Source organism: Mastigoproctus giganteus, chromosome 4 (assembly GCF_048544385.1).
Source record: "Mastigoproctus giganteus isolate SK-2022 chromosome 4, ASM4854438v1, whole genome shotgun sequence".
In the NCBI taxonomy this organism is placed as follows: domain Eukaryota; kingdom Metazoa; phylum Arthropoda; class Arachnida; order Uropygi; family Thelyphonidae; genus Mastigoproctus; species Mastigoproctus giganteus.
This window is the reverse complement of record NC_143578.1, coordinates 234460677-234488520: the sequence shown is the minus strand read 5'-3', so window position 1 is coordinate 234488520 and position 27844 is coordinate 234460677. Positions and strand designations below refer to the sequence as shown.

General features: G+C 34.6%; 1 protein-coding gene across 2 annotated transcripts in view; it reads right to left on the bottom strand.

Annotated features, from left to right (window-relative positions):
* LOC150087502 (leukotriene A-4 hydrolase) overlaps positions 1-27844 on the bottom strand; it is a 122910-nt gene that overhangs the window by 56771 nt on the left and 38295 nt on the right. For both annotated transcript variants that reach the window (XM_090371218.1, XM_090371217.1), the window contains exons 6-9: positions 19531-19583; positions 17842-17914; positions 16179-16319; positions 3705-3799 (exon numbers count right to left, since the gene is read on the bottom strand). In XM_090371218.1, coding sequence (XP_090227344.1) covers positions 3705-3799; positions 16179-16319; positions 17842-17914; positions 19531-19583 — 362 coding nt within the window. The remainder of the gene's footprint in view (positions 1-3704; positions 3800-16178; positions 16320-17841; positions 17915-19530; positions 19584-27844) is intronic.

Genomic DNA, 27844 nt, shown 5'->3' with positions numbered 1-27844 from the left:
TATATAATATCAAAGTTATTCCCTGCATCCAGTTCTTTTTTGACTGCATCATAGTATCCAATCAAGTTGGTCAGGCAAGACTTCCCCTTAACAAAACCATGCTGTGTCTGAGCTATAACTGAAGTCTTGTCTAAATGATCCTGCAGTGCTTCTTTAACCAGTGCCTCCATTAATTTTCCTGGAACAGAAGTTAAGCTCAGAAGTTAAGCTCACAGGTCTATAATTACTTGTGTCAGCCTTTGATCCTCCTTTGTGAATTGGGGTCACATTTGCACATTTCCAATCTATGGTTACCTCCCCTGAGTCCAAGGAAGCTCTCATAATTATGGCTAAGGGTTTGCTTACTTCCTTTGCTGCCTCCTTTAATATAACTGGATAGATCCCATCCACCCCGGGTGCCTTTCTTGTGTTTATCTTCAACAGTTTCTCCTCCACTTTACTCCCAGTTATTTCAAGATTCTGCAGCTTACTGCTAGAGTTGAATACACCTCTGGCATTCCCCTCGCTGAATAACTCCTCATGTGTGAATGTCGATGCAAAATATTCATTTAGTTTGTTAGCTACCTGAGCAGGATCATCTACACTTGACCCATCAATATCAAGTGGACCAATCTGATTCATCCCCTTCCTTCTAGAGTTTACATAAGTAAAGAACTCTTTGCTGTTTTTCTTTGCATCCCTTGCCAAGGATTTCTCGTAATCTGCCTTCGCCTGCCTAACCTCCTTTGTAACTTGGTTGCATATCAACTTGTATCTATCATAGGCTTCTGTGTCATGTGTTAATTTGTATGTATCCCATGCATTTTTCTTCTCTGCCATATGCCTCATTAGTTCATCTGACATCCATTTTGGCCTAAACCTTGAACAATATTTCTTAGTTGGTATGTAAAGCCTAGTAGCTTCCAAGATAAGTTCTTTGAATGCTTCCCATTTTGAATTTGCTGTTGGTAACATCATCAGTTGGTCCCACTGTATAGAATTTAAATACTGTCTCAGTCCATCGTAGTCGCCTTTACGGAAGCAATAACCCTTCCCTTTACCCCTAATGGTAGTTACCTCTTTGAGTAAATCCCACTTCAGCACACTGTGATCACTGCCACCTAGTGGTTCATTTATCTGCAGATTCTTAATGCATGAAGAATCACTGCTTATAATCGAATCAAGAGTATTACTCCCTCTAGTTGCCTCCCAAACATGCTGATGTAGAAAACAATCATCCAATAAATCCACAAAAGTCCTGCTAGTGTGTGAGTAACCAGCCCCCAAATTCCAGTCAATATCTGGGAAATTAAAATCCCCAATTATAAGACACTCTGATTTACTGGCCCACTCTATTTCCCTGTACAGTTCCTTATTATACTCATCAGAGTCATTAGGCCTATAGCACACTCCCACTCTCAATTTTGATCTCCCAATGTTTATGTCACACCAAACTGACTCCACACTGCACTGTCCAGCGATGTCGACTGGCTTCACTTCCTTGGTTTTTATGTGTTTCTTAACTAATAACATAACCCCTCCTCCCTTCCTATCCTGTCTGTCCTTTCTGTAGACGTTGTACTCCCCAAATTGCAGTTCTGCATCCCTTATATCTGTGTGACACCACGTCTCTGATATCCCAACAATATCTGCCTTCGATGTTTTGAGCAATACCTCAAATTCATCAAATTTATTTACTAAACTCCTAGCATTGGTGTACACGCAAGTATACCTGCACCTGTTTCTATTCTTAGCTACCCTAACACAACCCATGTGTTTACTTGTACCGTAATGGCTCCCAGCAGTCTCTGAAATACCATGCATCTTGTTTTTCAGGCTTCTGCTCATTCTAATAGAAGCAGTGCAAGAATCTCTTTCACCTCTGCCAGTGGCTACTGTCAATCTATTGGTCTTTGTCTCCCCCCAAGCTAGCAGTTTTCCGACCCACCTAACACTGCCTCGATAGCATCAGCAAATATTCTTGCACCCTTTCTATTTAAGTGTATCCCATCCCTGTTGCTGGAGAGGCCTTCATCCTGCAGTGGATTGAAAATGGCTGATGATGATGATGATGATATTAGGCTTAAAATCCAAGTTTGCAGACAATAGAAAGGTTGACAAGGGTGTTAATGGCAGTATGCTACTGCAACAGAATCTAGAAAAGTTGGTAAGATGGGCTGAGAAGTGGCAACTGAAGTTTAACATTGACGTACTGCACATGGGTAGCAGTCACACCAGAGAAATGTATGAACTGTGTGGTGTTATGCTCAGGGAAGTGGAGAATGAAAGAGACCTGGGGATAATTGTGCAGTCAGATATGAAGTTTTCTGTGGAGTGCAGACAGAGCAGGTCATGGGGTCTTGTCAATGATATACAGGAATTTTGCTAGCAGGGATAAGGAGGTGATTATCCCCTTGTATAAGGCAATGGTCAGGTCACACCTTGAGTACTGCATACAGGTCTGGAAGCCTCATTTTAGGAAGGATGTAGAGCTGCTAGAAACATCTCGGCTCAGCACCTGCAAGGTGATCTAACTGAGGTGTACAAAGCATTGAATGGATTGAGCAGGCTCCTCAATGAGCAGGAACTGGCTTCTCATCAGCTGGTAAGTGGTCTCTATTAGTGAACACATGCTAAACTCTGAATGTTTAGAATTGGGCTATGTTTTCCCTATGAAGTACAAAACTGTTAAGGGGATATTTTAATGCAGCAGCTGAAATTAAATAAAATTTGTACACTCCACCATGTTCAATTTTGATTGTGGTAATCTTCCTCTCACAGAATACCAAGGCCGAGTACTCAACTTGAAAGCTTGGGCCTATGTTTAACTTAGAGGTAATTACATAAGGTTGAGTACTTGACCTTAGTCTTAAGTGGGAGCAGAAAGAGCCTTATGATTAAAATTGAATGCAGAAAGTGTATGAATTTTGATTTCAACAATTGCATTGAAACAGTCTCCCACAGTCCTAGAGTATTACTTCACGGGGCAATTGATTGATTGATTTTGATTTTACTGGCGCAAAACGACTGTGGTTATACTGTGCCAAGAAAAGCACAGAGCAAAGTTTGCAGCCTAGCTCTAAGGGTAAAAGTTACAAAACAGTCATTATGTGTTTAAATGGAATTTTTACTTCCATACAGTGCTTGACTTTTCACTTGGATAAAATACATTATTCAGTTTGGCATGCATTTACTAATAGAGACAACCTACTGAGCTTATAAACAGCAGCCACTTTAGTTTTTAAATGCATAGTGGATTTGTCTTTTCAGATAACTATAAAATTTAAAAAGATATTAGCAACTTAGGCAGAACCATAGGTAATATTTTTCTATAAGCTGAACATATGCCTAAGATGCAAAGTTGAGTACTTAGCTTCAGTCTTTCTTGGGAGTAGAAAGATCCCCATGATTGAAATCAAACAGAGCAAAGTACAAATTTTTCTGTGCAATCTTTATTCAGCAAAAGCAGTTAAAAGGCAATAAATTCATGGCACAACTAAATTACATCAGAAATGGTAGAATATAAAATAACAATCAGAAAAGTGGTAATTTCATGAAAATAAATGTTTTTATTTACACAAATGAGTTAGTATTTCAATTAATACTACAGCTCTTTTTTAGTTGCTGATTAATTTGCCTGTTTTGAGAGCTATGCAATAAGAACAGAATGTATTAATAACTAATAATAATTCTAGTTATTATAACAGGGCAAGGTAAAAACTCACCAGAAATGTTCAAAATTTCTGTTTGTTACTAGGTTACCAGTCCAACTGTGAGATATTTCATGTGCTATTACATCTGCCAATGAATGGTCACCAGCCTAACAAATAAAATAATTTTATAAGCAAAATTTATAGTTTGTCAATAACTCTTCATGGTTATTCATATATTAATGCAAAAAATTTCTTGTGTGAAGAAATAATCAATATTTAATGATTATTGGAAAAAAGGTCTTTATTTCTGCTCACCTAAAATAGTCCTACTGTACTGAAGGAAACAAAACTACAGGCTGGCCTCAATTAATTCGTCTTGGTAGCACATTGTGCAAAACAGAAATGAGTTAATCAAATATAATAATCAATGGGAAAAATTATAATTGGTCCTTGACCTTCAGGAGTCCATAAAGAATTTTAAAAATACCTTTTAAATAACTTTTTAACTGTATACCATGTAAAAGATATAAAATAATTATGGAATTAAATGTTCATTGCATAAAACAGCGAATCTCAAACTGTGCGCCGTGGAATATTTAAAATTTTCGAGGGAAACACAGTGATACTCGATATTTGTCCCACACCGTGCAAACTACTAGCTCGAGGTAGTTCACACTTTCAACATTACTTATTAAGTTGTTTGGATCTAATTACTTAATAAATGGAACTGTTAGGTATTTCTTTTAGCCTAGGAGTGCTGTGAAAAAATTGCTGAGACACTAAGGGTGCTGTGAACCGAGAAAGTTTGGGAACCTCTGGCATAAAATTCACAACGATGGAACTATTTGTTACAGAAATATTTGAATAGCATTGGTTTTTTTTTTTTTTTTTCATCAATAGCCGACAACAATCTTTTCTGGGCCCTGGTGAAATAAAATCACAGAGAACTTCAAAAATTTCATCTAGTTCTTTTACTGTTATTTCCTTTGCATTAACATTTTCATCTGACTCATTTAAAAATTAATTTTTTTTCATTTAAAAATTAGAATTTTTAAATTAGAAATTAGAAAAAAATTAGAATTTTTAAATGCAAGTCTGCAAGTGACTTTATTAGCGGGAGACAAACAAGTAACATGTCTTCTTCTGATGGTTGATGGAACACACTGAGGCGTGCAGCGGGCAAACACTTGTTTATTGCCCATCTGATGAGCAGTAAGCTTAATGCACGATTCAAATCTTTTTCAACTATCACATAAAAAAGATCACATTAACTGGAAATTTGCACTGTATAAAGTGAAAAGTGGTATAATTTTTTCAAATAGCAGTAACTGAAAAATGCGTTAATTGAACTCGCGTCATGCAAGGTCTGGCTGTATTTCATATTAAAACCGAAGAGTTTTAATGCAGCCAGTACATGTGTTCACTGCAAGAATGACCAATCCCTTACTGACTGGCAAGTCTTGTAGGGAATACATGACAAACAAGTGAGCCTTCTCAACCTATGAGACTGACTATCATTTTTCTCCTCTTATCTCTATGCTCTCTCATTTTGTTAACCTGGGGAGAGAGAATGGATGATCTGAATTAAGCATCAGTATGTCTCAGTTCTAACACTGTAGTTATATTTTATTCATTTCATAATATTACTGAAGACATCATTTTTAATTTCAATACTGAACAAGAGTTTTATTTTCCACATTACAAGCTAAAAGAACATCCATTTATAATGATATTTTTATTTTTAAAAAGCTGTATTTCTATGTTGTTTATATTACAGGTTATTTGTTAGTGATTTTTCAGGATAGCCACAATCTTACTTTTTCCTCTTTTTTTACCTCAGTTCCTAAAACCATTCTAATGATTTTAATTATAAAGTATCATGGTTTCTGTCACTATATATCACATCATACTAAATTTGAAAAGTTGTGATACAAAAGCTTAAAAACTGTGTAGAACATATGATAATAGTTTACAACCTGTGATAGCGACACTATACTACCAGAAACCGGAAGGTTCCCCCCACTCTTCTCTGCTTAAACAAAAACAATCTAGAGAGAGAGAGAGAGAGAGAGAGAGAGAGAGAGAGAGAGAGAGAGTGGGTGGAAAAATTAGATGTGACAAAATCAAACCAAAATCCTTAAGAATATTACATTTATTTTTATTTCTTTCTTCCTATTTATTTTTTTCTCCCATATGGCTAATAATAATAATTATTGATTGAGAATTTTAACATTACTGAAATCAAAGATTTTTGGAAATAAGAAAATTACATAAAAGGAGAGATTTTATGTGAATGGGCAAAAGTAATATATTTTTAATATTTAAGGTGTTAAGATACTATCCAGTAATTCTTTCTTTACCTTCATCTCAGAGGCTAGTTTGACAACTAAACCAGAACTATAAAAAGCCAGTTTTTCTTATTAAGGTTATTTGTTGAGTTCTGTGATTAATGCATTCTTCAAAAATCATTACAAGGCAAAAATGTGCATCTCAGAAATGTTTCCATAGAAAATATTGTAATAAGGTTGGGTCATCTAATCATATTCCCCAATCCCCCCTCCACAGATATGCTTTTTCATGTTAATGTTTTATAACTACTTTGAATTAAAATAAGATAATTACATAAAAATCAATTAACATGTATTATGATTTCTTTTAGCCAGGGAGTCGTTGATTGTTGGAAAAAGTTGTCTTCACAGATAGTTGAGGCTGACAGTTTGAATAAATCCAAAGATCAACTGGATAATTACCCATGTAAGCAGGGAAGCATATAATTTGTATTTTATTTGCTTGGGTTTTTTTTTTTTTATTTAAAATTTTTTTTTTATTTTTGCCAGCGCAGCAAAAGCCTATAGCTTCCTTGCAATATATGGCAAATACTATTACTATGTATATAGTGTGCACATTAAATGCAGTAATAACCGATTGTGCAAAAATAGTTACAATTTCAACAGTAATGTTTAAAACACATAGAACTGTTACAGCATTTAAACCTCATGAATATTATAATACAAATTAAGAATACATACAGAAAAAAATAAAATCATAGTGTTATGCATGTGAATTCCACAATATATAAGGTCTGACGTAGCCCAGTGGTCAGAGCGAGAGTGCCTAGCATGCGTTCCTTGAGTGGACTGGGGTTCAAGCCCGTGACTACTAAATACGATAAATATTTGTATTGACGATTTATTGTAAACTCTACTGACTTGGTTGTCGTGCCGGAGTATAAACAGAAAATTTATTTATTTTTATAAAAACTTCACTGTCTGAACACGGGCAGATGTGAGTTTCTCTGTGGGTTTGCAGTTAATCAAGTAATTATCACAAGAAGCTACCTTGTAGTGAGCAGCATGTTTTAACATGCAGTTCTACACATTCAAAATGTGTAGTGTCTAAAAATTCTTAAAAAAAGTTCCCAGTAGTGAGCTGATGATTTTTGTCAGTTTCAAATGCATTTGTTTTTAAGAATGCAAATTGTATACACTGAAAATACTCTCAAACTCACTTAACTCAAGAGATATCTGTATTATTAAAAACTATTATCTTTAAAAAATTTCCAAGTTTCAGTATGCATTATTGAGATTGTTGTTGCCAATAATAATAATCAGTGCACACCAACGTTGGCAGGCAGTGTCAACTTTTGACTGTTAATAAAACATAAATGATGAAGCAGGAGAGCAATAGTATGGTTTATATTCCTCGCCGAGAAAAACAAAACCATCCTTTTGTTTATTTTAAGTCTAACATTTGAGTTTCAATTTCAGAATAAGAGCCAATAAAAAACTGAAATTAAAGCCCCTGAAAGGATTTTATAGTTAAAAATTCTATTCTATTAACAGATATTTACATACTAAAAATTTATTTATTTTTGTTATGCAAAAAAAAAAATAATAATAAATAAAAAATAATAAAATAAAATAAAATAAATAGCTGTTATGTATGTATGCAGGCAATCTTCAGGTCATTTATTTACCACTTCCTCAAACACAGGATGGCATTATTGTTTTTCAAACCCCAGACTGATTGTGCAAAGTTAAATCCACACAAAGGACAGTATTTCCTCTCCCCACCCTTAAAAATATAGTTTTTTTATCATAAAACTGAAGTAGTAATGTATGGTACGAAATATATATATATATATATATCCAATATTTTAAATTAAATAAAATAAAACATAAGCCAGTAGTATGGCAAAAATTAACATAAAAATAACCCAAATAAACAAACGAACGAAAAAAAGGAATAGACATAATAATAGCCTGATAACCCTTGTATAATTTCGAGTTTTAAATCCGATTAATAAAAACTATACAAATTTTAGGATAATGCCAATTATATAATAATTTGGTACCCCCCCCCCCGAGAGGTACCAGTTCCGAAAGACGTGAAATATCACCAAAAGTTTTTATTTAATTTAAAATATTGGATCTATTTCAGCTTCATATTGGAGGAATTGCATGTCGCTGCCTCTAATGAACGCCTAATTATTTATTTATTTATTCACTTTATTATAATTTAATTTATGTTAATATTTAATATAATTCAATGATAGTGTACAGTAATACCCCGAAGTTACGCGATAGGTGGGTCCGACGAAAATCGCTTAAGTCGAATTCGCGTAAGTCGGGGTACAACTTTGCATATAAATACATATAAATTTTGTTTAACTGGGACCAACGACTAACAAAAACACTAGTTTAGAAGAAAAATATTAATAAAATTGCAGTTCTTTATACATATTAATACAAAATATGTATTAAAAAAATAAATGACTTACGTAAAAAAGTTATTTCGATGTCTTCATAAAATCTAACAAATTCGTCTGACGACACAGAGACTTCTTTTTTTCATGCAGAATTTCTTCGTAGCAAGCTAGTAATTTTTTTTATTCCTTGCTTTGTAGCTATAACGCGTTCTTCGTTGTATTCTATGTTTTCTAAAATTTTTAAGCCCTTTTCAATTGAGCTGAGACCTGTCAAGTTTGCAATTGTTATGTGCTTTTCGCCGTTGCCTCATTTAGGCCTGTAGCACGTGCAATATCACATGGTCTTTCATTTCGCTCAAAGCGTTTCACAATTTCATATTTTTTCTCTATCGACAGAGGCCGACTGGCCATAAGCCTTACCGGGGAAACCCTGGTGGACCTGTGTGATTTTGGCCATAAACCATAATATGAGGCCACTATAAATTTTTGACCCAGTCCGCCTCTGTTTATCGATAATTGCTTTTCTTTTTCTCTCTGAATCTGCAGTGTCTTCACCAGTACGCTTCCTTTTCACGCCTTTTAAGTATTTTATTCATTTTTAGGGAATAAAGCACAATTACAAAATGAGGAGGCAGGCTTGATACGCATAAACAAAGCTGTGGGCATGTAGCAACTGAATAAACAACACCATAAAGGCAGAGATACACTATTAACACCTCACATTTCTAGGGGTTACTACCATAAAACAATAAAAATCCAGTTGCGTTTCTGCTAGTTATAAACTGGTTATATATCTGTTATAAACTGGTAGTAAACTCGATCTAATTGCATACCGATAGCTGGAATTGTGTTGGTTTTTACGTTATTATGGTGAAATGTGTTTCCCCTAAAACAAATACATTTTCAGAATCTTCTCTTCATTCCTATCGTGTTGCGTTCGGTTGGGGTGATTTTGCGTTCGACTGCCATTTCTTGTAAACACAAAGGCGATGGTGCATAAGCCAATTCGGTTCGTGTTATATTATAAGATATCATTACCGTATTTATAAATAGTGTATGATCGAATTCGTGTAGTGTAAACACGTGTTATACGAGGACTGACTGTATACGGCTCGACCGACGCGATCCATTTCTCTCGTGAAAACGATGTAATTTCCGACAAACGTTGAGCACGAATTCGAATGCACACATATAAATATGACAGTTGGAATACAAATTCTTGTATATGTGTGCAGCTCATGCGCATTAAAGTTGAATTTTGTTCATCTTTCGCTCTCACTCTCCGCCGTCGCACCCTATATCGATAACATATGAAAAACGACCTTGAAGATAGTGGGCAGCAGTGTTGCCAAATGAAAAAATCAAGAACCGCGTAACTCCGAGTTCGCGTAAGTCGGGGTATTACTGTATATATATATATATATATATATATATATATCCAAATTGAATAAGTTATAGTGTAATGTAAGTACCTCCATAGTTTGAAAATCGATGTAGCCCCAGGCCAACCGTACATCCAGTATACATGAAAAAATATAAAATATTAAGTTAGTTAACATAATAAGCCTTACATGGGAAACCCATTTTGCAAGAGACTTTGTCGAGGGCTAAACCCTTACAAAATAACCAACCCATGTTAGACTGAGCCATCGGTTTCTGTTATCATCTGCCTGTATGCCAAAACCAAAATTCCATAATAATGGATAATTCATCTAATTTAAAATTAGGTTATAGTAAAGACTATAAATCAGTATAAATCTAGCCGTCCAAAAAGGGAGTATGTCTAACCATAATTTGTAAGAATACAGGCTGGATGATATTTAGCCCGACCGATCGCTGCAACATTATAAGCACAACTGAGAAATTATTAATATTTGCTGAACAATGGCTAATTTAGCTAACTAAAGGCGAACGGAAAGCAGTGTAGTTAAAGCAATAGTACCTCACTCCCCCTCGAATTACTCTAATAGTTCGTGATATATGAAAAAATAAGGCAAGAGGATAGATAAAAGTGAAAAAGAAAAGGAAAAGCAATTTATCGATAATACATTGGATAAAACCGGGAGTGTAACTTCCCGACCCTAATAGTAGGGATCCTGGTTAAGTAGTAAGAGCCGGTAAAATATATCAATAGAATGTGAAAAGGAACGGAAAAAACGGAATGGCTAATTCCTAAGATAATTTACTATAAATCTAACGTCAAAATATCACGTAGTGGCGAACTTTATGTAAAGCGTTAAACAAAGGAGGTAATACCGTAGAACCAGTATAGTCCCATCAAAGAATCTACCTAACATACATTACCGTGGCCCAAGGTGGGAAAACTAAACGCCTGCGGTTAACGCACAAGACGTTTATAACTGCCGCGTATACTGCGCCACCTAAGATTTGTCCAATAATAGCCAAGTTTGGGATGAACCAAAAGTATAATAGTGCCCTATTCGGCCTCAAGCATAGCAAGCTTAAAGCCTTAGAAAAAATTAACTTGACATATCTACACCGTAACCAGCATCTAGACCACTTACTCAAGGATATCTTTAAATATCGGCTGGGTAATAAAACTGTTATCCATAACATCTATATTAATATTAAATTCAGCAACATTATATTTGACAGCATACAGTTTAAGGATATCTTAAATAAACATATTAACGATTTTCCACTCAAAAATATGAATATAGTAACTAGGTTCAGTTACAATAAACCTTTTGGGCTTACTGCTTGTAACTATAAACAGCTAGCATGCAACTTAGATAACTTCTACAAGGAGGCTATCTGCTACTGCCACTTGCCACAATACCATGATTATGTAGATATGCATCATATGCATGTAATTACAGGTGATCTCAACTTGGTTCCACACCAGGAACTGAGAACAGTACTTTCCTATGGTTTTAAATACAGACCTAATACTAGTCCTAATGCCAACTATATTACCAAACAAGTACACGCTGACCTTATGCAATTTTGCCTTAAACTTGCATATAAGTATAATTTACCACTAGAGGCCTTCTATAATTGGCTGATACTTACCAACAGTGAACTTAATCAACATATATGTAGGAAGCTTTTACATAGGAAGCAACATACCAATAGAGATAGCAAAAGATATAACATGTAGTTAATTAAGCGACAATTAAAGGATTTACAGGATATATTTATCATAACTACTATAGACAAGGCCGCCAATAATTATAGTTTCATCTGCAAAAAATTCTACGCCTCACTGTTATACAATGAACTACATAGCAGTGCTACATACGCTAGATCAAATGGTAACCTTGGTACTTTTTTTTTTTTTATGAAAACCCCAAACACGAAAGGTATCAAAACCTGTAGTACTTAGTACCGTGCATGGGTTGAAGGAGAAGTATGGGGGGGGGGGGGCCTTGCCGGAAACTTTGCTCTGGAGACTAAACATGGGTTTCGCCACTTCAAGCCTCCAATAAGCAAAGTGGTGGTATTTCACCGGTTGATGAAAGTCATCTACCACCTACTAAACTATTACCAAGAAGCTACTAGCTATACAAAAAAAGTTAAAACTTAATAACTACAACACTAACTTTCCTTTTTTGTACGGTATACCCAAGTTTCATAAATCGCCTATCAGTTTCAGATTTATAACTTCATGTAGAAATAGCTACTCAAAGGTCCCGCATAGTAAGCTAGTTGAACTGCTTAGGATTATCTTCAATACTATAGATTTCACTAGAATTATTAGTAATAATAGACCTATTTTAACCTTTATAAAGAATAATAAGCATAACATCAAACACATAAATACATATGATTTCAAAAACTTATTCACTAGCATCCCGCATGATAGTTTAAAATTAGTTTTAAATAATTATTTCACAGAATATAGCGAAATTTTACCCTGCCAACGTAATTACTGGGATAACCTACTTAATCTTTGTATTTCCAACAGCTATATTTATAATGGTAGCAATATTTTCATACAGCATACCGGCATAGCTATGGGGGCGAGTAGCTCGTGTCTCATTGCCAATCTATATCTACACCATTTTGAAAACAACTTCGATAAAAATATCAATATGTTCAGTTATATAGATGACTTAATTGTGTTCAACTATACTAACTTTCATGCAGAAGCAGTTAAACACTACCAGCAGGATTTGGTTCTAGAGGTCACTAACAAGAGTGACTCTTGTAAAGCTGCATATCTGGATATAGACATTCATATTAAGAATAATAACCTAACTACCAAGGTATTTGACAAACGCAAAGAATTCAATTTCAAAACTATAGACCTAACCAGTTGGGGTACAAATATCTCAATACGTATCCTTAAAAACATAATAGTGACACAAGGTATCAGAAGATTATATATCTGTAATAATAATAGTGATGTTATAGACGCACTGATCGATCTTAAGCATAAATTATTAGATAACGGTTTCCCACATAATTTCATTATGAAACATATGAGTACTGCTTTGTCCATAGCCCTAAAAACATACCACGATAATCTAAACCAGTTTGATACCATGGAAGCTATTAGGCATACCGTATATTGAATTATATGTACGTGGTACTGTCTTAAAGGAATTATTATCTGGTATAGTTTCTCTGTTTAAAAGGAATTATTATCTGTTTTATACATCGGTATCTATGGAGCGAGTTGTTTACTAATTAGCCTATGGGTATACATGTACATACTAGGTACTGCTGCATAAACACGCTATATATAGCTTACACCTTAGAAAAGTGGTACCTATATGTGTTTTTACAGTAGGAATTATTTGGTTATATTTTACTAAGATTTCTCTTCGACATCTGAGAATTATTGGTTTTGTTTTCTCTACTATAGAGGGCGCTATTATACTTTTGGTTCATCCCAAACTTGGCTATTATTGGACAAATCTTAGGTGGGGCAGTATACGCGGCAGTTATAAACATCTTGTGCGTTAACCGCAGGCGTTTAGTTTTCCCGCCTTGGGCCACGGTAATGTATGTTAGGTAGATTCTTTGACGGGACTATACTGGTTCTACGGTATTACCTCCTTTGTTTAACGCTTTACATAAAGTTCGCCACTACGTGATATTTTGACGTTAGATTTATAGTAAATTATCTTAGGAATTAGCCATTCCGTTTTTTCCTTTCCTTTTCGCATTCTATTGATATATTTTACCGGCTCTTACTACTTAACCAGGATCCCTACTATTAGGGTCGGGAAGTTACACTCCCGGTTTTATCCAATGTATTATCGATAAATTGCTTTTCCTTTTCTTTTTCACTTTTATCTATCCTCTTGCCTCATTTTTTCATATCTCACGAACTATTAGAGTAATTCGAGGGGGAGTGAGGTACTATTGCTTTAACTACACTGCTTTCCGTTCGCCTTTAGTTAGCTAAATTAGCCATTTTCAGCAAATATTGTTCAGCAAATATTAATAATTTCTCAGTTGTGCTTATAATGTTGCAGCGATCGGTCGGGCTAAATATCATCCAGCCTGTATTCTTACAAATTATGGTTAGACATACCCCCTTTTTGGACGGCTAGATTTATACTGATTTATAGTCTTTACTATAACCTAATTTTAAATTAGATGAATTATCCATTATTATGGAATTTTGGTTTTGGCATACAGGCAGATGATAACAGAAACCGATGGCTCAGTCTAACATGGGTTGGTTATTTTGTAAGGGTTTAGCCCTCGACAAAGTCTCTTGCAAAATGGGTTTCCCATGTAAGGCTTATTACGTTAACTAACTTAATATTTTATATTTTTTCATGTATACTGGATGTACGGTTGGCCTGGGGCTACATCGATTTTCAAACTATGGAGGTACTTACATTACACTATAACTTATTCAATTTGGACATACCTAACGTCCGATGTAATGTTCTATCGTTTGATGGCATTAATCGGTTAGTTCTATATGTAACACTTAATAATTTTATATATTTTTTACAATTTAAACTCTGTAATATTTGGATTCTATATATATATATATATATATATATATATTACTAGAGTAGAATGAAAGGTAATAGGGGTAAGCAGTGCTTTTTTTGTAAAAAAAAATAGGTGCGGTACTGATTCTTTACTATCAGGAAAAATTGAAAATTAAAAGAATATGAAAAGTACTGTGAAAAAATTTTTTTTTCTGATATTGTTACTTTAGTAGTAATGTTTTTAGAATAAGAAGAACAAATTAAGTATATTAACACAGTTTATTAAGCATAAATGTATTATTCAAGTTTATAAAAAAATAAGTAAAATGTGAGTAAAATAAGAAAAAATAATAACATAAGTAAAAATAATTTCATAATAAAGTTTTTGCAGAATATTTTTAATAAAAGTTTTGAATATTTTCAATTTTACTTTTACATGCAACAAGATATGGAAAATGTAACGTGCTAAAGAAATCTAACTTTGAATTTTTTTGAATATGGCCACTGTACAGGAAAAAGTTGGACACCACTGGAGTAGAAGGTGGACCAGAGCCCATTACACCATGGGAATACACCATGAATTGCTCACTTTACCAGCGTGACTTCTCCATATGTGAGACAGGTGGTCGGATAGGTTTTACCAGGTACCACTAAGTTGCAGAATGGTAATCCCTTCAGCTCTCTTAATTCATGCAGCAGCACTAATTGCGTAAATTGCCTGAAGGCCAGAAATGACAGTGCGCACAGAGTTAATTCACTCCTAATCCGTACGCTATATGAAAATTTTCTTCGCTCAACGGAAACTATTTTAAATATAACTTAACTTCCAAGGGGAATTCAAAATAATTAAACAGAGGTCCAACTGAGTAATTTAGAATTATAAAAATGGTTATACAGTTTTATATAGAAAATATCTTAATGGTTATACAGTAAAAAAAATGCAAATTTTAGTTAAATAATTTTAAGCTTATTTAAATAGTAGGTAAACGTGAAAAAAATTCACGGAATATTAAAATTTTCGAAGTGCACTGCATCCAAATGTCACACGTCACTGTGAATAAAGGTGCCGGTACACCATACCATTGCGTACCGTCCCAAAAAAAGCACTGGGGGTAAGCAATCTGAAGTAACAAACAATATTAATATTTTCATCCTGTATCTTCTAATGCTAGACAGAGATGGTGACATGGAGTCCTTTCTTGATCCTGTCAATCTCTTTTTTCATTAAATAAAGGGTTAGAATGGAGAATGTAATGAAAAGAAATTCCATTTTCTATGCATAATTTCTACAACTGACACAACCAAAGGTACAACATGTAGGCAGCACTATGTGAATTTAATACTAGTTAACAAGCTATACACAACTGTTGCCCATACACTATGGCTTGACGATAAATTTAATGTTACATATATATCTCATTACAATTCAGGATGTAACATAGGTTATATAAAATTATGATTTGAAAATTAAGAGGTATGGTACTGCATTAAAATAAGCAGCATGTTCTGTCAAAACTTGCAGTTCACTTCATGTAATTATTTAGGTATAACTCTTGTTTAACTGAATTATACCGATAAAAGTCTGATTATTTGTTAAACACTTGTGAATGTTCATAAGTATTTAACAACAAAAAGATATAGTATTTCAAAAACTAGACTGTTATGTGAAAAAACAAACAAACTTGTAGCTAAGCCTTTAATTTACAGCAATTTTTTTAACATACCTGCATTTTTCAAGACAATTATAAGATCACAAATGCTGCTGCTTGGAAAAGCTCAACACCAATACTAAGGCATACAAACAATGTTTGGAGCTAATATAGCAGTGCAATTAATGAAAATTTTATCTTAATGAATGACAATACTTGCTAATATAGAAACAAATGGGATATGTAGGTAACAATGAAAATTACTTACAAGTAGTGTTGGTGTGACAAAGGTAAGACATGGATTTTCCATCCCTCCAAAGGGAAAAGAAGGGGGCAAAACTAACAGATCATATATTCCCCAAACGTAGGGCCCTAACAATTCTTCAGCAGTACCCAACATCTGCTCTGTCTGAAAAAATAAATATAAGGATGCATATCATAAATTAGAAACAGGATATTTACCATATTATTCTAACAATTTTAAACTGCAATTAAAAATGAATAAATAAAGAAATAGTGATGTGGTCCATTGTATAAGGAACGTATCTCAACAGTTTCCCCTTGATCTCTCTCTCTCTCTCTCTGTGTGTGTGTGTGTGTAATGTGATAAAAGTAACATATTATAATCAACAATATCATTTCTACTTTAAATAGAATAAACAGAAGAAGCGAAATGTATTGGCTCCATAGCCACTCTGGTCTAACTGAGTTGTGTGGACATGGTGTTTTTCAGAAATATATCCATGCAGCCCTCATCAGGGTCTGATTTACTCAGCCATGTTGTGAAGGGGGGGGGGCAATATAAGTTCTTCTCATCAAAATAGGATTCAAACCCAGTCCACTTGCTATACAGGGTAAAGGGATGTCAATCATAACCAATGTACTGAACACAAGAGCTCTTATCAGGTATGTTTCTTGTACTGTCTTATAATCTATGGCTTCCTAGTCTTCCATAAACTCAAACTGAATATTGCCACACCTATCTACTTAAGTTTCTTGTATTCTAACCTTTCCATGATCTTCAAGTTTTATATCCTTTACCAGCAGGGATCTCCCAAACAATAGCTTGCCAGTGATGACCAGACTGTAGATGACATTAATCAGGCATACAGAAGAATAACAAATCGGTCAGTCACAACAAAATACAGTCCCTGCCACTTATGGTGAGACTATAGCCAGGTAGCCTTTGATTCAGAAACACGGTCAGAATATTTATTTTGCCATTACAATCATAGTCACATGACACAGCTCTACTCAAGCAAAATATTTGTCCTATTTATCAGGGCAGTACACAGATACTGAAGTGTTCACATAACACACAGAACAAACAAAACTTGTTTTAGTTTGAATGCAACCCCTCCTGAAACAGCAATTGCACATTGTATTTACAGAATATTCTTCAATAATATTAAATTGCATAAAATGGAAAATAAGTTCTTTCCTTTTAATTACTAAATAAAAATATAAAATGTGAAGTTTGAGCCATAACTTGTAGGTCAAATATAAAATAACAAGTCTGGCCAGCAAGCCCTCACATATTTGTCAATGCATTTGTCCTGGCAAAAAGAATTGGAGATACCAGCTTTATAGTTTTTCACTTCAAGATGGCTTTTCCGTTTATAGAAAAAGTAAATATCTTGAAAGCAATATCCTAGTTCAGCCCAAATATTTAACTGAACATCTTGCATATCTACTTCTCATTTACCAAATATTTTTCTATCTCAGTAATCACTCCAGAAGAGCCAATGTTCATGCTCTTTATGATTCTGTCTATTTCTTTTCTTTTTTTTTTTTTTTTGTAATCACTGGTTCCTTCAAAATTGCTATATGGTAAATAAAAATAACTTGGTAAAAAACAAGACTGGTCATTAGTAATAAATTCATAAAACCAAAATGAATTCCTGTGAATAATTTTAACCAATGTTACTCACCTCTGAAAATTCAAAAGCTGCCTTGTCAACCAATTCCTTCTCAGACCATACATGTGACCTTGGTCCTAGCTGCCTGTCAAAGAAATGAAAATAACACTGAATAATATTAGATATACAAAAGAAAATCAGATTTTTTTTCTCTTCTTCGGTCATCCCAAATTAGTTTGTTGAATTTACATGCTTTACCACTGAAGGGTTTGAGGGATCGAAAGAGAGAAGAAATATTAATATCGGTTTTAAATTTCTGCAGTTATAATTTTCACTTAATACATAATAATAAAAATTGTCATAAAGGATGTAAGTTCAGGTATGAATAAAGGGTGTCTGATTATCTCCCTCCCCGATCTTAGAAAGTGATGCTAAGGAAAGTTTCCTAACACGTGTGCATGCATGCACACATACTCACTCACACAGAGAGAGAGATGCCATTATTTCTGAAATGACAATGCTACTTCATTGCTCTTTCAGAACATGACAAACTTTCCAGAGTATTTGATGATCTGTGCGCATTACTATCAGTGGAGCTGTATAGTATTAAGTTCCAGAAATCCAGAAATGTTCAAAAATCTGGCAACAGTTTAGTCCAAATTTTGGAGTTGAGGTTCTACTGTATTTTACATAATTCATTGTGATTTACAGATGGGTAGTGAAAATCTTGAAAAAATTATGTGAGTTCTTTTTAAAAAGGTTCAAAAATAGTGATTATGAGACATCATAAAGCATGAGATATCAGTGTACTACTTATGGATCTAGTAATAATGCCTTTGGATTGAAAAAGGATGAAATATTATTAAGATAATGAAACACACCCGCATGAATATATATAATCCCACTGCTGAAACATATTTCATCCACCAGGATGGTGTTTTTCAACCTTTTAAGGTTCAAGAATATGCTTAGTAAGATTTTTTAAAGGACCCACTAACGTGTACAAGAAAATTTCTAAATTTCTGTGTAACACACAGAAATAATATACATACTATGCATATCCAATCTAATATCCAACTTATTTAAATTTAAAATGAAAATGTTTCATAAAAAAAAAAAAAAAAAAAAAAGATGAAAGCTCAAAACTATCTATAGATCACAGGTATGATAAAATAACTGCACCAAATACATTAATCTTAGATTACAAATAAAATATATATGAGCATTTAATGCCAAGAAGTGTAAAATTTCTACAACACACTAATAGAACTTTTAAAGAAAAACAGCAATAAATGTAAATATCCAGATTTCTTTCACATTATTTGCTCACATATTTAATCTAAAAGTCTTCTTAATCCATTTTTAATTACCTTATGGCTATTCCTATGATGGCAAGGTCTGGCCTCGCCATCGTAGGAATAACCATAAGGTAATTAAAACTGGATTAAGAAAACACCCAGATTTCTGTAAAAAAAAAACAAGCCACTGCTTGCAATTTGCAGGGAATATGGCTCTTCTTTACCTTCTTAAGTTGCATAAAGGGGAACAATGCTAAGACATGTCACAGAATAATTTTGTTTTAACAGAATAATTATGCTTTGAGCATTGTAAACTTTTTTATTTGTTGCTGTCATTTTATCTTTTATCTGTTAACAACTTACAAGTAATTCTGCTCTATGTTTACCAAATTTCTTATAGTTACAGTTAATAATTAAAAAAAAAAAAGAATATATTCAATAAGCTGGGAAAAATTTACCATACCTGCTTTCCAATGCTCCAACGACAACTGCAATTAGGTAACTGGGAATAGGAACCTAAAATTATTTAAATTAAATAAATACCCATACTATTCACATATTACTGCTTACAAAAATTAAATCAAAAACAAAGCTTCTATTAAAATAATGTAATGACATAGTTTTATACCATATGAATAGGCGCCTCCGTAGCCAGGTGGGAAGGAGCAGCAGTGCGTAGCACACACTTCTTGATTAGACCAGGGTTCGAGCCCGTCACCACCAAATACGGAGGATGTGGAAAGGTCAGGGAATGACCATCGCATATTCCCGGAGCAATATGGCCTTAGTTGCTAATGATCCTGAAAACCAAATAACAACAACCATATGAATAATGCATGCTCTCTCGGTTGACATCGAAGGTGTGTGGAGCTGGTATCAGCTCATGTATTAGTCTGATAAGATTCATCAAGGGTACTGAAATGTCACTTTTATATCAAATATGGAGTAATTAAGTCACAAGCACTTAATAAGCTAACTTTAAATTATTCATGTGTTTAAGATTGTTTCATTACATTATTCAGTCTATGAAAAATCACCATTTACTTGAAATTATATTTTACTTGAGCAGCTTGAAATGGAACTTAATGAAACTTGAAAACTTTTTCAAGTTCCACTGAGTCATTGTCTATTGCCATAATAAAATGCAAGAAAGAGAATAGGAGTTATTAGAATATGAAGGAGATACATACAAAGTGGAGCGTAATCCTGACTGGATGAGAGAAAACAAGAATTTGATTTGCCCATTCAGGATTAGACTCTACTGTGCACAGTAGAGTCCATATTATAATAACCCCTATTCTCTCACACACATTTCATTATGGCACCTGATGATAAAGAAATGGAACTTTGAAAATTTTAGCCCACTTCTTGACATTCGTTTATAAATGTATGCCTCTTTCTGTTCTCTTTAAGCTGATGATCCTATTTAGAATGTATTTTTGAATGGGTGAGATCTTCTTAGTGATTCATCTTTTTTTATTTCAATTCTTTTTTTTTTAATGCACAAATGATGTACACAGATATATCACAGGCAAATAATTTTAATAAAGAAGCTTTGCTGCTGATTTAGACTTAATTGACCACAGAGTAACCAGAAACTACTTGGGCTATTAATTTAACAGTGCTCCTGAAAACAAATTAACTGAAAGCATTCAAGTATCATGGAATTTATTAATTTTTTTTTTAATCAAGGTTAAAATCTGATGACATACAAACGCCACTCAATACATTTAATGTGTTTTAATTTCAGTTAGTTAATTAAAAATTAGTTTAATTTCAGTTAGCTTTCTGATGGCAGCACAGTGAGAAACACAATAATGACTCACAAAATCATGCTATAAGAGCATTTATAATTTTTGTTAGAATATATGCTTCATTATATGAAATTGAATAATATATGCTCATTTATCATGAAGTACTTACATTTCTTAAAATACAGAATGGTTCTCTAATGAAATATATAACAAGCATTTCATTACCTTTTGTTTTAAAACAATAAATAACAGTTAACATGCAAGAATTATAATTTAAATTTCACTATTTATCTAATTAGCATTAGTAAAGGCACATGATGCAAGAAAGCAAGCTTATATAGCATCAGCCAAAAAAAAAAAAAAAAACCCCCCCTCCCCCACAAATCTTCTAATTTCACCCATCCACTCGCTCCAAATGTTTGTCTAGTTCTCCCTTTAATTTATTTAAGCTATCAACTTCTACAACAGATGGAAGTTTGTTCCAGCAATCAACCACACGCTGGCTAAAGGCAAACCACAAGGCAAACTTCTGCACATCTATCCTACAACTGTCTTTCCTCAATTTGAATTTATGCACTCTCAGGCAATTATTCTGAGCAAGAGGAAGAATCCCATCAGCATTGCACATGCTCAAACCATTCAAGGCTTTATACACCTCAATCAGATCACCTTCCAGGTGCCTAGTCTCCAGACACTGTAATTTGCAAAACTTAAGCCTTTCTTTGTAAGAACAACTGTTTTTGTTCCACTAATCTTATTGCCCTTCTCTGCACTCACTCCAGCAGCTCTACATCCTTCCTAAAATGATGCTTCCAGACCTGTATGCAGTACTCAAGGTGTGGCCTGACCACTGCCTTATACAAGGGGAAAATTCACCTCATTATCCCTGCTAGAAAAATTCCTATATATCATCGACAAGACACCATGAGCTACTCTTGCAGTCTGCCTGCACTGCTCAGAAAACTTCATACCTGTCTGCACAATTACCCCCAGGTCCTTTTCATTCTCTACCACTATTAGTGCAGTACCACACAGTTGATACGTTACTCTGGGGTTACTGCTTCCCATACACAGTACTTTACATTTGTCAATGTTAAACTTCAGTTGCCACCTCTTAATCCATCTGCTCAACTTTTCTAGATCCTCTTGCAGCAGTGTACTGTCATTAGTGTCATTAACAACCATGCCAACCTTAGTATTGTCTGCAAATTTGGACATTAAGCCTGATATACCATCATCAATATCATTTATAAATACAGAAAACAACAATGGACCCAACACCGAATCTGGAGGGAGTCCACTAACAACATTAGTCTACGAAGAGCAGTGTCCATTGATTACCACTCTCTGTCTTCTCCCACTCAACCATCCCCACAGCAGCAATTTTCCTCCAATGCCACACTGCTCCAATCTGTGCAGCAGTCTTCCATGTGCAAGATTCTAAGATTAAAATATATGATATCAAAGTTATTCCCTGCATCCAGTTCCTTTGTGACCACATCATAGTATCCAATCAAATTGGTCAGACAAGACTTCTCCTTAACAAAACTATGCTCTGTCCGAGCTATAACTGAAGTTTTGTCTAGATGATGCTGCAGTGCTTCTTTAACCAGTGCCTCCATTAATTTCCCTGGAACAGAAGTTAAACTAACAGGACTGTAATTATTTGTGTCGCCCTTTGATCCTCCTTTGTGAATTGGGGTCACATTTGAACATCTCCTATCCACGGGTACCTCCCCTGAGTCCAAGGAATCTCTTATAATTATGGCTAAGGGTTTGCTTACTTCCTTTGCTGCCTCCTTTAATATAACTGGATAGATCCCATCCACCCCAGGTGCCTTTCTTATGTTTATCTTCAACAACTTTCCCTCTACTTTGCTCTCAGTTATTATAAAATCATCAGCTCACTGCCAGAGTTTAATTCACCTCTGGTATTCCCCTCCCCGAATAACTCCTCATGTGTGAATGTAGATGCAAAATACTCATTTAGTTTGTTAGCCACCTGAGCAGGATCATCAACAGTTGAACCATCAATATCCAGTGGACCAATCTGATTCATCCCTTTCCTTTTTGAGTTTACATAGGTAAAGAACTCTTTGCTGTTTTTCTTTGCATCCTTTGCCAAAGATTTCTCATAATCTGTCTCTGCTTGCCTAATCTCCTTTCTGACTTGGTTACAGACCAGCTTATATCTATCATAGGCTTCCATGTCACCCATTAATTTATATGTATCCCATGCATTTTTCTTCTCTGCTATATGTCTCATTAGTCCATCTGACATCCATTTAGGCCTAAACCTTGAACAATATTTCTTAGTTGGTTTGTAAAGCCTAGTAGGCTTGACGTAGCCCAGTGGTCAGAAGCGAGAGCGCATAGCACGCGTTCCTTGAGTGGACCGGGGTTCAAAATGACCACTAAATACGATAAATATTTGTATTGATGATTTATTGTAAACTCTACTGGCTTGGTTGTCGTGCCGGAGTATAAACAGAAAATTTATTTATTTATTTATTTATCTTCCAAGATAAATTCTTTGAATGTCTCCCATTTTGAATTTGCTGTTGGTAACATCATCAGTTGGTCCCACCGTATAGAATTTAAATACCTGTCTCAGAAGTAGTTGCCTTTACGAAAGCAAAAAACCCTTCCCTTTACCCATGATGGTAGTTACCTCTTTGAGTAAATCCCACTTCAGCACACTGTGATCAGTGCCACCTAGTGGTTCCTTTATCTGCATGAAGAATCACTACTGATAATCAGATCAAGAGTATTACTCCCTCTAGTTGCCTCCCAAATATGCTGCTGTAGAAAACAATCATCCAATAAATCCACATAAGCCTTGCTAGTGTGTGAGTGACCAATCCACATATTTCAGTCAATATATGGGAAATTCAAATCTCCCATTATAAGACTCTCTGATTTACTGGCCCACTGTATTTCCCTGTACAGTTGTTTGTTTATTATATTCATCAGAGTCATTAGGCCTATAACACACTCTTACATCACTTTTGATTTCCCAGTGCTTATGTCACTCCAAACTTACTCGACACTGCACTGTCCAGCGATGTTGACTGGCTGTACTTCCTTGGATTTTATGTGTTTCTTAACTAATAGCATAACCCCTCCTCCTCCTCCCTTCCTATCCTGTCTATTCTTCCTGTACACATTTGTACTCCCCAAATTCCATTTCTACACTCCTTATATCTGTGTGACACCACGTCTCTGATATCCCAACAATACCTGCCTTTGATGTTTTGACCAACACCTCAAATTCATCAAATTTATTTACAAAACTCCTAGCACTGGTGTATGTGCAAGTACAGGTAGTTCTCGACTTTACAAGTTAATTCATTCCTAGCGCACGCTCGTAAAGCGGGAATTTATTTCAAATAGACATAAGGTTAAAAATAAGGGTTACGTTCTCAACAATGAAATTAGTTAATGTTTAAACAATGATTGATTGATTTATCAAAAGAAATAAAAATGTAGCCTGTAAAATCAAGCAAATTATAATAATAGAGAAATTATTTTTGACTTACAAATATTAAAGAATGTTTATTTTTCATCATCATCACTGACCAAATGCACACTCGATCACTCATTATTGGCTCGGCACTCATCGGTTTGTTGTACAAGGAGTCGTCTTCAGAAATGTTTCAAGAGGCATTTGTTTCCAAGATAATCTTCTCTTTTGATTATAAATTTCATGATTGCATGCACAAGCTTTTTTTAATGGCACACACAAATTGCAACTAACACGATTTGCATGGAGTTACAAGTTTATGAAGCTTAAAAAAAAAAAGGAATGAAGAGAAGATTCTGAAAATTTATTTATGTTTTTTATACGAATGAAGATTTTAGTAAAGGGGAAAACACATTTCACTATAATAACGTAAAAATCATACAATTCCAGCTATCAGTATTTTCCCAAATGCAAAAAGATAGTTTACTACCCGTTTATAATTGCTTGCAATAACAGAAAAGCCCAATAAACTGTAAAGTGCAAATTGTTTTTATTGTTTTATGGTCGTGACCTCCAGAAATGTACTATAGAAAAATATCAGAAAGGCGTTTAAAATTGATTCTTATAATAGAACATATGATAACGATGAAAGTGTAGTGCATTTTAATGCCTTGAATTGGTAACTAATACAATTTACAAACTATGCTCACGACCTTTTATATGGCCTTAAGGTCATATAAAACCGGGTACGTGTGCATCGTTTACCTGGGGAAGTGATGGCACCTGGATGCACCATGGGATGAAAACAAGCCAGTGGCGGCAATGTCATGCGTTGGGCGATGTTCTGCTGGGATACCCTGGGTCCAGTTATCTATGTGCTGGGCACTCTGACATCTACCACCTACCTAAACACCACTGCTGACCAGGTACACTCTTTCATGACAATGGTCTTCCCTATCTAGTGATGCCGTCTTTCAGCAGGATAATGTGCTGTTCCACACTGCCCGGACTGTTTCGTGGAACACGAGGAAGATTTCCAGGTATTGCCCAGGCCTCCAAATTCCCCAGACATCAATTCCATCGAGCATCTGTAGTTTGTGTTGGAGCAGCAACTCTGATCTGTGGCATCTCAACCACGGACCTTACAGGATTTAAAGGATCTGCTGGTTACGTGTTGGTACCAGATACAAAAAGTCACATTTAGAAATCTTGCAGCATCCATACCTCACCAGGTACAAGCTGTTTTGGCTGCACGTGGAGGACCAAAGTCATATTAGGTAGGTGGCCATAATGTTTTGGCTCATTGGTGTATATATATGTATATATATTATTTTATCTTTCTATTGTGGTTTATTGTGTTTATTTTCTTAATTACGGGTGTTTTCTACTCATAGGTATTATGGTTAATACATTACTGGTCTTTAAGCTAGCCTAAACTCGGTTATCTTAAATGCCCAGGGCCTATTCATTTATTATTTTTCAACTTGTTACGTATTGCTAAAGAAATTGTCATATTAATTATAGATGAAAAACTGTAGCAATACTACTTTATGACAAAATGATAAAATATTAAACATTTTTATACATTTATTGTATTACATCTTTATACATATTTGTATTACATCACATGGTCGTCAATCCCCTACTTCATCGGGGGCTTTGAGCGGATTGACGGTCCATTCGATGTAATGCATTACTTACTTACCCGTTTCTGTTTGTATCTATCACAGCTTTGCTATTTTGTCCGATACTGAATTCTAAGTTTCTTTTAAATTCCCATTTTTGTCCCTTTCCCATTGCTATTAGTTAAATGGGTATTATTTATTATAAATTTATTATGAACCGAATTAATATCCCATAATTTCTACAGCAACTGTGATAGAATACACAAAGCCCAACGGGTGAGTTTTTTAAAAAATTACAATAACTTTACTTACTTGATGTGTATAAGTGGAGGTCGTAGTGTCGAATCAGGAAAGTTTCCCATCCTACTTGATGTGTTTCGGTGGAGGTCGTCGAGTCGAAAAAGGAATGTTTCGCACCCTTAACTTGTTTTATAGATGGCTATTTTTATGGCTTTGTCGCTTTAGCGTTTCCCTGTGTTCCGATGGTGTTTTGGCGGAAGTCCCCGAACTTCAGGCCAAGGTCTATTATGGTGGTTTTGTGGCAGGTTAAATGAATTTATTTAGTTGTGTATTTACAATATTTTTACATTTATTTTATGTCTCACCTCGGACAGTGCCGGTACCCGCTTTTCCAAGGCGTAACAGCACTTTTTTGCCTCTGGACAAACAAGTGCTGTTACGCCTTGGAAAAGCGGGTACCGGCACTGTCCGAGGTGAGACATAAAATAAATGTAAAAATATTGTAAATACACAACTAAATAAATTCATTTAACCTTCCACAAAACCACCATAATAGACCTTGGCCTGAAGTTCGGGGACTTCCGCCAAAACACCATCGGAACACAGGGAAACGCTAAAGCGACAAAGCCATAAAAATAGCCATCTATAAAACAAGTTAAGGGTGCGAAACATTCCTTTTTCGACTCGACGACCTCCACCGAAACACATCAAGTAGGATTGGAAACTTTCCTGATTCGACACTACAACCTCCACTTATACACATCAAGTAAGTAAAGTTATTGTAATTTTTTAAAAAACTCACCCGTTGGGCTTTGTGTATTCTATCACAGTTGCTGTAGAAATTATGGGATATTAATTCGGTTCATAATAAATTTATAATAAATAATACCCATTTAACTAATAGCAATGGGAAAGGGACAAAAATGGGAATTTAAAAGAAACTTAGAATTCAGTATCGGACAAAATAGCAAAGCTGTGATAGATACAAACAGAAACGGGTAAGTAAGTAATGCATTACATCGAATGGACCGTCAATCCGCTCAAAGCCCCCGATGAAGTAGGGGATTGACGACCATGTGATGTAATACAAATATGTATAAAGATGTAATACAATAAATGTATAAAAATGTTTAATATTTTATCATTTTGTCATAAAGTAGTATTGCTACAGTTTTTCATCTATAATTAATATGACAATTTCTTTAGCAATACGTAACAAGTTGAAAAATAATAAATGAATAGGCCCTGGGCATTTAAGATAACCGAGTTTAGGCTAGCTTAAAGACCAGTAATGTATTAACCATAATACCTATGAGTAGAAAACACCCGTAATTAAGAAAATAAACACAATAAACCACAATAGAAAGATAAAATAATAATATGTACTCTGTTCGTACCCGGGCATTGCTAAAACAGCTACCGGGACAACAGAAAAATCTAGAAATAATTTAAGGAAAACCACTATAAAAGTATATTAAAAGTAAAATACAACATAAATTATCATATTACTAAAGAATAATATATATATATATATATATATATATATATATACAGTAAATCCCCGCTATTTGCGGTATCTGTATTCGCGGTTTCGTGATCGCTGATTTAATATAAAATGAAACTTAAAAAAATGTGAATTTTAAAGCGCCGTAATATTTTCCGCCATAAAAAAACATGGGCGTGGCTAAAATTATC